The 15,473-nt window shown below is 38.0% G+C and overlaps 2 protein-coding genes across 2 annotated transcripts; one reads left to right on the forward strand and one right to left on the reverse strand.

Annotated features, from left to right (window-relative positions):
* LOC113762249 (LRR receptor-like serine/threonine-protein kinase ERL1) lies at positions 1-7,669 on the forward strand. The gene is made up of 27 exons (XM_027305620.1): positions 1-316; positions 1,668-1,806; positions 1,895-1,966; positions 2,061-2,132; positions 2,216-2,287; positions 2,377-2,448; positions 2,616-2,687; positions 2,774-2,845; positions 2,947-3,018; positions 3,102-3,170; positions 3,361-3,432; positions 3,561-3,632; positions 3,715-3,786; positions 3,907-3,978; positions 4,060-4,131; positions 4,247-4,318; positions 4,414-4,485; positions 4,559-4,630; positions 4,715-4,786; positions 4,869-4,940; positions 5,065-5,136; positions 5,206-5,277; positions 5,377-5,450; positions 5,556-5,690; positions 5,769-6,107; positions 6,323-6,693; positions 7,094-7,669. Exons 1-27 carry the CDS (start codon positions 226-228, stop codon positions 7,454-7,456), a joined length of 2,949 nt encoding a protein of 982 aa, XP_027161421.1. The 5' UTR covers positions 1-225; the 3' UTR covers positions 7,457-7,669.
* Positions 7,670-9,836: 2,167 nt separating this feature from the next.
* LOC113763934 lies at positions 9,837-15,390 on the reverse strand. The gene is made up of 17 exons (XM_027307933.1): positions 14,886-15,390; positions 14,152-14,277; positions 13,259-13,397; positions 12,944-13,052; positions 12,224-12,274; positions 12,038-12,135; positions 11,854-11,932; positions 11,683-11,736; positions 11,518-11,568; positions 11,174-11,232; positions 11,012-11,059; positions 10,727-10,805; positions 10,576-10,641; positions 10,406-10,468; positions 10,189-10,254; positions 10,057-10,101; positions 9,837-9,937 (listed from the first exon to the last, which is right to left on the reverse strand). Exons 1-17 carry the CDS (start codon positions 15,055-15,057, stop codon positions 9,857-9,859), a joined length of 1,386 nt encoding a protein of 461 aa, XP_027163734.1. The 5' UTR covers positions 15,058-15,390; the 3' UTR covers positions 9,837-9,856.
* Between the last annotated feature and the right edge of the window lie 83 nt (positions 15,391-15,473).

The raw sequence follows: 15,473 nt of genomic DNA on the forward strand, positions 1-15,473 counted from the left end.
CTTTTCTCATGTTGTTGGTCCCTTGGTACTCCTCCTTTAGCGGTCAGTATTGATGAAACGTTTCTCTTAGGCTGAAGCAGCCCCCACCAAGTCAACTGGACTCTTCTTCTGCTGCTTTTCCGGCACCTGAAGTTTCTCTCCGCACCACTCGAGTGGGCGTTACTGCTTACTGGCTTCTTTCATCCATTGTCTTGCAATATTGTCAAGAAACTGAAAAGATAGAAGATGAAGCTTCATCTTTTTCTCCAAGTTGCAACTTCAGCTGTATATGTGCTTCTTCTACTGCCACTCCCGGGAGCAGCCCTCAGCAATGAAGGTATCACATATCACCGCTGCTTTTTTCTTTTTCTTTTTTTTTTTCTGGGGTGGTGACAAATTCGAAACTTTTTGGTTTCATCATTTGAGCCATCACAGCTTATGATGAATGCCTTTTTCCCCCCTAAGCTACAAGTAGTACCCCCCCCCCTCTCTCGCCCTTTACAGTGCTTTATTTGTGCATTTTGTTCTTTTCTTTGTTGTTGTTGTTATGTTAAGAATAACAAAGGTTCCGTTAAAGTGTCCCATAAAGTAGTTTAAAATTTTCCATTACTCCCAGAAAGAAATGGAGAAAAAAGAAAAGAAAAAAAAAGGAAATGGCCTTGACCTTTTCACTAGCTCGACAACTTCTAAAATTTCAGCCTTCCTTCTCTTTCTGTGCTGTTTCTTTACGGGTTATTTATCTAATATTGTACTTTTTACTAAAGATTAGAACAAATGTTTGATGATTTAATGGGAATTCTAAAGTCGACAAGATTCACGTGAAAAATGTTAACGGCAATGTTCACGACAAAAATTCATCCCAACCATGGTCCTCACCTCAAAAATATTATTGTACTCCACCTCCTCCAAACAACGCCCACTTGGGACCCAGCTCTTGCAACTCCACGACCATGGGCATGGACTGGGGAGAGGAGATGGGCTGGCCAGATTGGAGGGGGGAAGGGTGGACGAACTTTCGCAAGGAAGAATGCAGGAGCAGCAGGGAACTTTGGGAAGAGAAGAGAAGATCATGCAAAAATGGATTTCAAAGAATTCCATTTTCCTAATTGAAGTGTAAATGTACTCGATTAATGTTGAGAAAAAGTAGTATACAAAACCCTTCTTGTTACAGAGTTATTGATTTTCAAATCTAATCCCGCAAAAAAAAAAAAAAAAAATCTTCCACTTTTTTGTTTCCGTTTCTGTTTTCAACTTTTGTATCTTGTAAACCATTTGAACCCTTGGCACCATTGGCCCTGATCAGCGCAACTGTTCAGGGTCGCGGAGGCCACGTTGTAACTGATCGGCTGTTAAAGTACTCTTCTGACCTGATAACAAATAATTTCAGAAACCTCCCTGGAGTTTTTGATAATTTGGCTAGCCTCCCCTCATGTTTGCAAAATTGGACAAACCTCCGATGAGGTTAAGGTTTTGATAACAAAATTAGTCCAAGTCAGAAAAAGTAACATTAAAAAAGACGTTGCTTGCTTGAGTCCTAAAACTCAGGTATTCTCCCTCTGTTAATAAAGACGTCGCTTGCTTGCATGTCTAGTGATTGTTCATCAACTGTGTGTTATACAAGGATCTGCTTTTGATTGTATAAGATAGCTTCATGAGGTAAAGCAAGCTAATCAATAGTGTGCATGCAGGAAGAGCTTTAATGTCCATTAAAGCATCATTCAGCAACGTAGCCAATGTGTTGCTGGACTGGGATGATATTCATAATGAAGATTTCTGCACTTGGAGAGGCGTGATATGTGGCAATCTTACCATGTCTGTTGTTGCTTTGTGAGTTTCTTCCTCTTTCTAGTAGTTTCTTGCTTGGAGCATTTTATCAGGCAGTGTTAACCCTGTAGCTTGTGGTTTCTGATTGAAGGAATTTGTCTAACCTGGATTTGGGTGGCGAAATTTCAATGGCCATTGGAGATTTGAGAAGCTTGCAATCTCTGTATGGTTCCACTGTTGTGGTTATGATGGCTTAGTTTTTATTTTTGGTATACCAGCTTGAATCATAACATATTTTTCTAATATAATGCTGGCAGGGACCTACAGGGAAACAAGCTAACTGGTCAAATACCTGATGAGATTGGCAACTGTATCTCTTTGATCCTTCTGTAAGCATTGTAGCCTGTAAACTTCCAAGATGTTCATATTATGATCTGCTTTTCTAGGACTCTGATTATTGCAATTCTTGCAGGGATTTATCTGATAATCTGCTTTATGGGGATATACCCTTCTCGATCTCAAGGCTCAAAAAGCTCGAGTTACTGTGAGTTTTTTGTGCCTCTTATCATTTATGTGGTGCATTTTGCATGAAATGATCTTATCCGAATCAGCCTAATTAACTACTATATGCAGGAACTTGAAGAACAATCAATTGACAGGTCCCATCCCCTCAACTCTTACACAAATTCCAAACCTGAAAACTCTGTAAGAATTGTGCTGCCTCCTTTAAGCCATTAGTGTTTTGTAAACTTTGCTTTTGCTCAGCAGTTATGACCATTTTTAAGAAGTATTATTTTAGTAAGTGATTTATACTTCATGGCTAGCCATTATATATATTAAGTACTACCAGCTAATGGTATTATGGGTTTCAGTGATCTTGCGCGAAACCAGCTTATTGGTGAGATACCTAGGTTGATCTACTGGAATGAAGTTTTGCAGTATCTGTAGGTCTTCCACTTTTCCTTTTTCATAGCATCTATTGAGAGGAATTGCTGTATCTAAAATTTTTTTACTTGACTCTTCTGCTCAGTGGTTTACGTGACAACTCATTAATTGGAACGCTCTCCCCTGATATGTGTCAATTAACTGGCCTGTGGTACTTGTATGTACTCCTGCAAGATACTCCCTGTACTAGTCTCTGAAAAGTGTTACTTTTGAAGTGCATCTGGTTTCATGATAGCAAAATATTGTCTGTTGTTTCAGTGATGTAAGGAGTAACAATTTGACTGGAACCATTCCAGACAACATTGGTAACTGTACAAGCTTTCAGATCTTGTAGGTTTCTTCTCTTGAAAACTTTATGAAGAATTTATATCTTGGTGGACATTTTGGCTGAAATTCATTATTCATGGTTTCAGAGATATCTCATATAATCGGATAACTGGGGAGATCCCTTACAATATTGGATTCCTACAAGTGGCTACTTTGTAAGTTCTGCTGCTGCTTGGTTGAATATCTTGTGTTTGAAAGAGAAGGGTTTACTCTAGTGATGAATCGTATATCTTGGACTGTTCAGTGACTTGTACTTGTCATCTACATCCTCTTAGTATTAAGCTCTTTCAATTGTTGACTTTAGTTTTGACATTGGCATATGTTTCTTATGGCTCATTTCAACAGGTCTCTGCAGGGAAATAAGCTAACCGGGAAGATTCCGGATGTAATTGGTTTGATGCAAGCCCTTGCTGTGTTGTAAGTATATACATCAATCAGCACATAAAGCTTGTCCTATATGTGAATTGACTTTGTAACATCACATTCAATACCTTTTGGAAAGGAAAACTTTTTTTTCTAATTTCTTGTTTACCATCTCTTTTCAGGGATTTGAGTGACAATGAACTAGTTGGATCAATCCCTCCCATTCTTGGGAATCTATCATACACTGGAAAGCTGTAAGTTCTAGGCTAAGTGAATCTTGTGGACTTGGTATGATTTACAAGTCCTAAAGCTCAAAGTACATGTTTGATGAGCCAGGTACCTTCATGGGAACAAGCTCACAGGGCCGATTCCACCACAGCTGGGCAATATGTCAAATCTCAGTTACTTGTTAGTTTTGTATCTCAAGGAATCTCAGGAATTTACATCTGTTTGTTTTTTTTTTTTTTGGGGGTGTGTTGGAGGACATCCATTTGTTATGCTTCAACTTCTAAGTGAGCTTTCCTGCAGGCAACTGAATGACAATCTTCTGATTGGTCAAATTCCAGCTGAACTTGGAAAACTGGGGCACCTTTTTGAACTGTGAGTTCCTCATGGGTCGTGAATAATTTCAATGCATTCTCAGTTGTACTTTTGGCAGATTGATATATGATCCTTCTGCAGGAATCTTGCAAATAATCTTCTTGAAGGGTATATTCCTCGCAACATCAGCTCGTGTACAGCTTTGAATCAGTTGTAAGACGTCCTATTTCTTTCTTATTTAACATGTGAATTCCTGCCTTTGTGCATTTCACTTGTGTAATTTTGCTTTTGACTATTACCTAATTTATCTTCTGTCATATACTCTTAGCAATGTACACGGCAATCGCTTAAATGGATCCATTCCATTGGAATTTCAGAATTTGGAGAGCCTGACATATCTGTATGTTCTTTTTGAGATTTCTTTTTTTTTTTTTAAACAACAGTTCGTGCTTGCTCTTACGTCAACCTTGTAAACTCAATCTCCATTACTCTTAGGAATCTTTCATCTAACAAATTTAAGGGTCGCATACCATACGAGCTGGGTCATATTATCAATCTTGACACATTGTAAGTCCCAACTTTTCTTATGTAACCTTGCTCTTAGCAACTTCAAACTTTGACAAAGACTGTTCCCTTTCAGAGATCTCTCCAGTAATGATTTTTCTGGATTATTACCTGCTTCTGTTGGTGACCTGGAGCATCTTCTTATATTGTAAGACGTAATATCCTTGAAATGAAGATCACATGTTTGTCTGAACCTTGTGCAAGGATCTAACAAGTCTTACTGACTGGACAGGAATTTAAGTTACAATCACCTTGATGGACCAATACCTGAAGAATTTGGCAACCTCAGAAGTATACAGACAATGTGAGTATCTAGTATTGTCCTTGTAGATTTTCAAGCCTTCCAAAAATGTGTTTTCCTCTTTTTGATGGTTGTATTTTTGTAGTGACATGTCTTGCAACAAATTATCTTGTCGCATGCCGAAAGAATTGGGCCAGTTGCAGAACCTCGAGTCACTGTGAGACAAAGTTTCTAACCTGTTTTTCTTGTCTTTGCTAATTCATATTCATTCATCTATCATTATCATGAATGATTTCTTAGTAAATATCATCATAATTGTTGTCTGGTTGTTATTGTTGCAGTATTCTGAATAATAATAATCTCAGTGGAGAAATTCCTGGTCAACTAACCAATTGTTTAAGCCTTGCCATATTGTGAGTCCATCCTGCCTCTGTTTTCTTTCATTTGAAGCTTCTGCAGTTACTGATAAATCTTTTCCACAGGAATGTTTCTTATAACAACTTTACTGGGGTTATCCCTGTAGGCAGAAACTTCTCAAGGTTTCCACCTGACAGGTATGTGGCAAGCTGGGCTTCATATAGGTGATGTATACTTGTTTTCTTACCAAAAAGGAATATAGGTGATCTTTTGACATTTATTCCTTTTTCGTTAAGTTTCATTGGAAATCCGCTGTTAAGAGGGAACTGGCTAGGTTCAGTAAGCAGTCCTGGTACTTCAAAATTCAAAGGTATGTTCCTCGGTTTTAAAGCCAGTTCAGAGTAACTTTTCTGCAGTGAAAAAGATGCCGGAGACATGGTACTCTGGTTGTAATATTGGTGCTTTTGGAGTGCAGCAATATTCTCCAGGACTGCTGTGGTTTGCTTAATACTAGGCTTCATGACCCTACTGTCCATGGTGATGGTTGCTGTTTATAAAACTAACCAACCAAGACAGTTTGTAAATGGATCTAAGAAGTGCATGCAAAGCGGTACATGACTTAATACTTCATGTTATTTTATAGTTTGATTCGTCTCAAGGTTTTCATGCATTTCTCTTCTCAATTCAGGCCCCCCAAAACTCGTGGTTCTGCACATGGATTTGGCACTCCATACTTATGAAGATATTATGCTAAGCACTGAGAACTTGAGTGAGAAGTACATCATAGGATGCGGTGCTTCCAGCACAGTTTACAAATGCATACTGAAAGGTTCCCAAACAATTGCTGTTAAGCGACTTTATACTCAGTATCCACACAATTTGCGTGAGTTTGAAACTGAATTGGAGACTGTTGGTAGCATCAGGCACAGAAACCTTGTCAGCTTGCATGGTTATTCTCTCTCCCCCCTTGGGAACCTTCTATTCTATGACTATATGGAGAATGGTTCACTTTGGGATCTTCTTCACGGTTAGTGTCTTCTCAGCCTATTCATGCTATTTACTCCTTAATTTGGTTAAACTTGATCCTCAAATCAGGCCTTTTTAGGGCACTGGAATACAATATCTCCGCATCTATGAGGTGAAACAAAACTTGATTTGATATAGCGACTTGTATCTCCAGCAGGATTATATGACTAGGGCTAAAAGCAATCTTTAACTGTACAAGTGCAACAATTATTGTAGGGCCATCTAAGAAAGTAAAACTGGACTGGGAAACTCGACTGAAGGTTGCTGTTGGAGCAGCTCAAGGGCTTGCTTATCTTCACCATGGGTGCAATCCAAGAATTATCCACCGGGATGTGAAGTCGTCAAATATTTTGTTGGATGAAAATTTTGAGGCTCATCTCTCAGATTTTGGTATTGCAAAATCTATTTCCGCTGCTAAAACTCATGAATCAACCTATGTACTCGGTACTATAGGCTACATTGATCCAGAGTATGCAAGGACTTCTAGACTAACTGAAAAATCAGACGTGTACAGTTTTGGAGTGGTTCTGCTAGAGCTATTAACCGGAAAGAAGGCTGTAGACAACAACTCGAACCTGCATCAGATGGTAATTATCTGTAGCATTGCCAAATCTCTTATTTTCCGTGTTAAGAATGGATAAATATGGTTTTACATACATGAGATAGTAATGGAACTAGGTGAAAGGATATGGCAGGCAGCCTTTTCAGTTTTTCATTTCTGGGAAAAACTTTTCTACAGAACCCCCACAACATCAAATGAGTCTCAATTATGAGACTCAATAAATTGTCCGGCTCCAATATTAGATAATTAATTTAATATTAGTGAGGGTCAGTACAGAGTAGAGAGTTGTGTAACATCATTGTGTCAAATAGATGCATGAACAAGGTAATTTTTCGGTTCATCAGTGTTCCTTGTTCAGGTATGAATGACAGGATAATCTCGAGATAATGAACTCCCTCGTTGTCTTTTATTTCCACATTTTTCAGATTCTGCTGAAGGCTGATGACAACACGATTATGGAGGCTGTGGATCCTGAAGTGTCTGTTACATGCATGGATCTTGGCCACGTCAAGAAGGTTTTTCAGCTCGCTTTGTTGTGCACCAGGCGACACCCTTCTGAGAGACCAACAATGCACGAAGTTGCTAGAGTACTTGTCTCATTGCTTCCACCCCCTCCAACAAAGCCAGCATTGGGTACCGCCAAGACTAGTAACTACTCGCAGTTTGTGATTGCCAAGGAACAATCCCAACTTAAAACGATGCAGCCACAGGTCCGGGCAGACAACAACTCCTCTGATGCGGAATGGTTTGTGAGATTCGGTGAAGTTGTATCAAAGAACACAATCTGACAATATTTCGAGTCTTTCCAAATCCATTGAAGAGAATGCGAGCTGGATATCAGGATCTCAACCCAAATTTTGCTTGTTATATGGTCTTCCTTTAAACTGAAGGTTGATGAAGTTCATAATGCCAGCATCTGTATTAGACATTTTCATCGTGGATCCCTTTTTTTGTGTAATATAATTACTTTACCGTTGTCTATGTTGCTGGTGTTTGTTTTTCGTTCTGTCCAGATTAAATTAAGCAGCATATTGGACAAGAAAAACAGCAACTTCTTGTCCCCATTCTGTAATAAAACTAAACAAGAGTGGCCAACAGAAACTGCAGGTTGAGATGACCTATGGAGTGCTAGACCCAGTAAGGGGCCAAAACGAAACGGTGCAAGTCAATAATATTTTTGGACTAGTGGAAACTACTTCAACCGGGAGGAAAATTTAAGCACGGATAGCAGTTAGTGTCACGAAAAAAAAGGTTAAATTTAAAAAGGTGCCGGCATAGTTAAAGATTTCCATTTCTTTCCATGGGTGGTGTTGCCGCCTCAGATTTCGATGCTCTCACTCAACTGCACCTCCGGCCACAATAAGCGCACCGGAAAAAAAAAAGCCAGTTTTAAATTCTAATAGTGACACTAAGTGGCATGGGAGGCACTCATCAATCGTCATTCCATTCTTTTTTTAGTTAATACTTACGGCAGAACTGTGGATGCAGCGCAAACCACAAAAGAAAAAAAAAAAAAAAAGCGTTCAAAACATCTTTTATATTTTGTTAAATAAATTTTTTCGTTCTTCATTTTTTAAATAATAATTTTACGTCCCTTATAAAATCAAATTGGTAAATTTTAATTCCAATTTATTTTTTCAACTACTTTTTTTCATGAATCTATCATGCGTAGGAACAAAAAGTTAAATCTCATTTATAATTAAATAAATAATTCGATTCATATCCATTTTTACACCTAAAAATTAGAATCTAACCTGAATCATATTTATTTTACTCCCTAAAAACATGGCATTTGATCCAATCCATTTTTATTTTTGAACTTTTTGTACATAAAAATTATTGCATGTGAATCAAGTGTTGATTTCAGAATAAAAAGTGAAAGAAAATTTATGTTAGGATCAAATTTTGCGAACTTGAATTTATAAAGGGCATAAAATTAACATTTTAAAACTGAAAGATGAAAAAATTCATTCAATAAAATATAAAGGATGTTTCGAATAATTTTCTCAAAGAAAAAGTAGAGAGAAAGTAACAATTTAATATTCTCAAAGGGTGACAAGCAATACACCACCACTGCTTCTCTGCAACATAAATGTGGAATTGCAACAATTCCAATAGAGTGCTTCGAAATATTAAACTTCGCCTCCGGGGAATTTGATCCCAATTGGAATGAATGCCACAAAAATCTTTGCCTTCCTTCTAAGTCGGGAGTTACCTTACGCTCTTCTTGGGACCTTGGAACAAAGTCTGAATTGCAAAGTCCCATCATTTCCGGCTAACCCAACCGAAAAATCGTGCTATATTTTATAGACAATATGTCTCCAAGCACAACCACGGACGACACAATTGCAAGCCCCGTGTTGTTATTTCAGCGAATACCCAAGCTCCTCCTGAGAGAATTAGCATTTAAATTAGATGCGTCACGTCAAAAACTGCACAAGCTATCACGCATTGGAAAATGCAACTTTTTATTTACTACTTGCTAGCGTATAAAAGTTCTCAAATCTTTGATCATATTGAGAAAGAAAACGAAGTTCACACGGATGCGAAAGCGAGGAAAACAGAATTTATACTAGAAGAAAATCACAAAAGAGATCTAATTGTTGAGTTTGGCCTGCAAAAGAGTATCCCCCGAGTGTTGGTAACCACAGAACACCGCACTAGACATCACTCAGTGTTGAGTTTGTCCTTGTGATTTCCATATGACGCCTTCAAGGATTAGATCTTTAGAACTTTTACAATCCCACCATTCTTCTTTCCTCTCTTCATCGCTCCCTCTCTAGAGACTTGAAAACAGAGAAGTTTCAGTCTTGTGGCTTCCTATCTCAGACCCTGCCCCCCCCCTCCGCAAACTTCCTTCTCCCTCCCCGTATAGGAGGAGATTGGCAGGCTTCCAGCATCATCTTAGGAACGATTCAGAAAGCACTTGCACTACATGGTAGTCAACCAAAGAATACAGGAATTCATCAGAAGTTACTTGAAACCTAAATTTTAATTACTCAAATAGCTCCATGAGATCATACCATACGAAAGCATGCATCATTTACCGACATTATTGATTGTGTCTGTAACAGAAATTGTAGTATTTCCACACTCAAAATTGATTTATTCTGAGCATTACGTAGTCTAATACATTGAGGGTGCCTTGATATGTAGTTACAATAATAATTGATCAGACACCTTTAAAGCTAGCTGCTCATGTTGGACTCATTTACCATTCCTGGAATTGCCTTGCCACTCCCAAATTGATTTAGCTTGCCGCCACACCACTGTAGATAACAAGGAAATATTTTATAATTTTTAAATTACACATACCAAAGTTCAGGTTGACACATGTACACATATACACATTGAGGAATAAAATTACTTATCCTCGGAACATGCTTACTCTAAATTCAGGTTGGAAACAATCAGGGGCATTCTCCTTTGATCCCTGTATCGTGAAGAAGATGAATATTTGACAAAATAATTATCATCAAAATGAATGGAAATGACATGCCATAGTATCCACGAAACTGACCTTATTGGACATGTGAATATTAGGCTGAGATACTGCATCACTCCCCGGTTCAGATCTCAGGGAAAGCTGGCAAATAAGGTCAAAGAAACGTTGACACATATATACGCATACCAAAGAAATGTTGCTTACTATTGTAAAGCCAAAAATCTTCTCTTGCAATCATTGATTTGTGAAAGCTCACACGCCAAAATAACTATACATCTAACTAATAATTTACCTTGTTAAATAAGTCGGTAGGTGGATTGTGTGAAAGCCTTTGATCTTTCTGAAGTTTCAGGTCCTGTTGAGAGTTAACTCATAAGTTTCATATAATGGAAAGAGGAACCAAAAGTATGCCAAATAGAAACCATGTAGATCAAAAAGCTAAAATAAGATCTCATTTTACACCATTGCCGTTATGGCTTCTTCACTGCCACTTCTAGTCCCAAAAGTATCGTCTTTGGTAGGAAAAATCTGCAAAAGATAACTTCATTATAACATTATTCCTAGCTTTACAAAATCATGCATTTTGGTCAGTTCGGTCAAGTCTGTGGACAACCTTATTACTGATAGGCCAAACTTTTAATTTGAGTGGTGTTTCATGTTTTTTCTTCTTCAAAGCATCATCAGGGTCTGATCTGCAAAATACAGCTCACCTAAGAAAATACACTACAGGTTCCAATCGGTTCCAATCATAAACAAGGCGCATAATGATAGTGAAGTGATCCATGATACGATCACCAATGCAATTATTAATCAAGAAGGAACCAGTCCACAAGCTCTCAGGATTGCCACACTAGTAAAGCAAGATAAATGTTCATCAGAGTTGGTATTTAAGAGGTACTTCTTGCCGGTCTTCTTGACTTCTGTAGGGTGAACAGGAATGCAGCTTCTGTGATGTAAAAGGATTAATCAACCTGATGTTAGTCAACAGTGACTAAAGAGGACGTCTTTGCTTTCCTCAATTCAAGATCAAGATAAAAAAAAATTTGGAAACTTTTTAAACCTCTTCAGCTCTGCAGGAATACTTTGTGAAATGCTATCAGAGTTGTGTGTCTTCAGTTCCTGTATTGGACAAAATTCCAGATCACAAAGGAAGCAAGCTTACTGTCATGTGAACAATTTCCCTTAAGGTATTTCTTGTATTGAGACTAAGCATTTTAAACCCATCTGTAGGGTGACAACCAACAGCTACATCGTGGTCAAGGGTACCAAAAACCACTCTTATGCATTATAGTTCACAGCTTGTGATAGGAAATGCTTCTTCTTGTTGGATCATATGTCAAAAAGCTGTAAGTGACTTAAATTAATTTAAGCCACCAAAACTGGGAAAGGAGGATGTTGGCTTACATTACGAGATGAACGCTGCAAGGCTCTCTCAGTAGTCTTCAAATTAAAAGCCTACAAAACCATTATTTGATAGGAACAATGATATAAAATTATCTATTAATGCTGTTTGAAAAGAATATTAAAAAAAAAAAAGAATATCGCATTAATGGTGTTTGAAAGTATTACTTGAAACACAGGTAGCTGCGCTTTGCTCTTCTTAGGTTGGATTACAGTATGGGCCTTGAAAATATATGACAAGCATGTAAGACAAATCTTTAGTGATATTACCCACGAAAAGCATCTTCAGAAAATTCAGGTTCAAAAGGGAAAAAATGTTATGTTATTTCAAGTACCAACTTTTCTGTTCAATGATCGTGATCTACAGGTTTGTATCTCCAATTCTGAATGCTCACTTGACTCAGAATTAGTCCTTGACCTGCATTAAACAACAGAAAAAAAATTTATATATATCAAAACCTATTTTCGATGCTGAATAGACAAAATGACGAAAACCAACTTCTGCTAGGAAAACTGAGAGTACCTTCGGTTTATCGCCCTTTGCTGTGTTTGCAATTCAGGCTCTTTGGGAACAGTTACCTTCATCTTAGAATGTGCTATTTTAGGAGTTACAGTTCCCTCCTGAAAAAGTAAACATTCAAACTAGTTTAGTCTCATGAACACGGATCAACACACAACAGTTACACAGTTCTACTACTGTAGACGGAACCTTTTGGGATTTCTTGTGGAGTAACAAAGCTTGATGCTTCAAATGTGATACCTGGTTTAAAATACAAAAGGGAGAAGTTAAATACTCAATCCAAAAATGGGAATTTGATGACAACAGATGGGAGCAGCTTTTCTCAATTCCAGAAAAATGCTGTTTGAACAGAAAGAACAACCCAACGTTTCCAGCAGGACTAATGGTACAGAACGCGTTAATTTTACTGCTGTGTTGCACACCTTGGAAGCATTCCTCACAGCAATTTAACAATTGGATGATGCAAAGTACAACGTTTCTATTTTTAGAAATCTCATCAAGATCACTTAACTCCTCAAGAGAGGTAAACTCATGAGGGAAGTAGATTTATTATTTGAAGTTTTGACAAGAAACTGATTCTTGGTCCTATACCTCTTTCTTATAAAACAGCAAAACAATGTTCGAAAGAAATCATGAATAGGAGTGCTCCTAGATCCTTGTAGAATGTAGGCCTCACCTACGTTCTCACAGGTTCTTACTATGACTTCAAGACAAACAGCATGAGAAACATATAGAGATGCCTAACTAAAGTCTCATAACCAGGAGAAGATTGGAGTACCAACAAGGACGAACGGGAATTTTTAATTTTATTTTTAACTTTTTATTATTGATGGGGGAAGGAATACATTGAAGCCCTTATAGACGTTTAAAATGTAATGATGGCACAGATATCAAAATCTAGTATAGCACCTTGCACAGGTAGCCAATCTCGAGCTTTTGTCGTTTGGTAGCTAGGTTATCAAAACCGGGAGATTTCTGCAAGCTTCTCTGGTCTATGTGGATGGGTGATTTCTGAAACCTAGAATGGAGGTACAGAAAATGATTAAGCATATACCTGCACAAGGAAGTAAAAAAAAAAAAAAGGTGGCCGGAGAAAATTTTGGACCTGAAATAACCATAACAATCATGAGCCTTATAATCTAAATTTTATTTCTTCATTCATTCAGTACTGCAAATAATGCCTTAGAAACAAGATAGTGCAGCTCTCTTTAAATGAAAGCAAACCTTTTACATAAGTGGCTGGAAAGTAAATCTCTTGCTTTGTTTACTTTGGCCAAATGACTAGCTGTAGGCTTCATCAAAGTGGAAGTCCTTGGTTTGGATGAGCTGGGAACTGATGTCGTTTTAGTTTTCATAGCACCTTCTGTTCCAGAAGAAATTAAAAGCAAAACCAAAAGTTGAAGAGTTACGAATTCCAAAGAAATGGGACGAATCATGACATCCTAAGATGTCTCGCCAGTTTGACATCCAAGCCTAAAAAAAAAATACTATATATCTCAACTCAGATATCCCATCGTTAGTTCACTCAAATCAAGGCTATCAATTTAGGCAGACTAAAAAGGATGAGAAACTGCATCTACGTAACTCCAACTACAGGTGTGATAAATACAGAATTAAAAATCTCAGAGCTCTAGTTACTCATAAACTTGCATCGAAGGCGCTTGATAGCCAGACATTGTAATAACCAGCATGCATAAGAAATACTCCCGTTCATGTCTGTTATTGGAAAATTCCCTATCTTTAAACAGTCTACGATGGCCATGTGTGGAGCCTAGACAGTACCGTGGTAGAATGTAAAGCTGCACAAGGACTAGGGAATTGTGGAAAGCAATGCCTAAGTCCTTGAAAGTCTCCACATACTGGCTGAAAGGCTTGTTGAAAGGATGCAAGGCATTTCCCACGATTTTAAGCTTCATTTGAACCAGGTTTCCTTGTTAATATAGATGGACGAGTTTGTCATGTGAAGTAACTTCAAACCAGTAGCATGAGAAAAAGAAGTAAAAATCACCAAAAAAAAAAAATCATGGTTTTGACACCGAAGATTTTGCCGATCTTTATATGGAAGAAAATTATACAGAAAGCATAAGGGAAATCCGATGGTTTAGAGAATTGAATACCTGATGGAGAACTGTCAGAGCAAATACCAACATCTGCATTACTGCTTTTGCAATCATCTAAGCTTGAGCAAGTAATTGTATCCTCCCCTTGAATGTCTCCTCCCCAATATAACTTCATCACTAGAGCTAAAGTTCGAAAAAAAGATTCAAATAGTAGCAGAGAGAGAGAGAGAGAGAGAACGAACTAGTAAGGAAAACTGAACCAACAATTCATGAAAAGCATAATTATAATAATAAAACAAATGCTCAAACTTTGACCAGGTAACTGTTGATTTTTCTGTAATCAAATCAAAACTTTGTTCAAAAGAATCAAAACTGATTCTGTTAGAGTTTATGAGAGCAAATTCGCCCTGGCTCCAACTGAAAACCCAGCTAAGAAAACTAGACGAGTAATAACTAATAGCAGCAGCAAGTAAAACAGCAGAGAAGGATAAAACTAGACGAGTAATAACATTGATGGAAATTCTCACTAAAGACACTAGCTACGAACCAATTACTAAAATGTTTTCATCCAACAGGACAATAAACGAAACAAATACTAATTGACTTTCCCCGCTTCAGCATTCCGCGTATGATCAAATACATCAAAACTTTTCTCATCCATAAATGATGATAAAAGTCAGAGGACAGGATTATCATAGCCAATATCCTAACGTCAAGCACATGACAGCCGTAAGAAGGAATCATCAAAGACTTGTCTATTGCGTATATGGATTAATTGAGGAATGTCTTACGAGAAACCGGATAATTTCCGGCCACAGCAAACCAGCGCTCCGCTTCCTGGGCTTCCCTGTCCGATTCTGGACAGCAAAAATCAAAAAACCGAGCCGCATCGAATTCGTATTCCCAATCAATTTCTTTCGGCTCCACATAATCTTCAGTGAGATCCTCCAATTCTACGTCCATTTTTCCCGTAAACGCCTCTTTTTATATTTTCTTTTTCTTCTTTTTACATCTTTTGTAAGAGGGGAGGGGGATCATGCGAGAAATGCAGAGGAGGAAATCATATACACAGCAGCTCTGGTCCTCCAAAACTCGGATTGGATAAATGAAAAAGTGCCTCGTGGAGGGGGTGGGGTGTTTCGGGAGTGAAACACACCTACCCAGTTCTGGAGGGAGAGAAGGATAAAAAAAAGGCGTTGTTAAATGGTTGGGGGCGAAATTTTCGTTGGGCATGCAGCAGCAGAAGGAGAAACAGAAGCGGGGAGGAAGAAAGGTCGAACCCAAGACGGGCGAGATTACTGATTAGTTAGACTTAGACAGCCATGATCCAACACAACACGACAATCTCTCAATCTCCCGGCCTTCCTTCCATTACCATT

The sequence above is a fragment of the Coffea eugenioides genome, chromosome 2, assembly GCF_003713205.1.
Source record: "Coffea eugenioides isolate CCC68of chromosome 2, Ceug_1.0, whole genome shotgun sequence".
Classification (NCBI taxonomy): domain Eukaryota; kingdom Viridiplantae; phylum Streptophyta; class Magnoliopsida; order Gentianales; family Rubiaceae; genus Coffea; species Coffea eugenioides.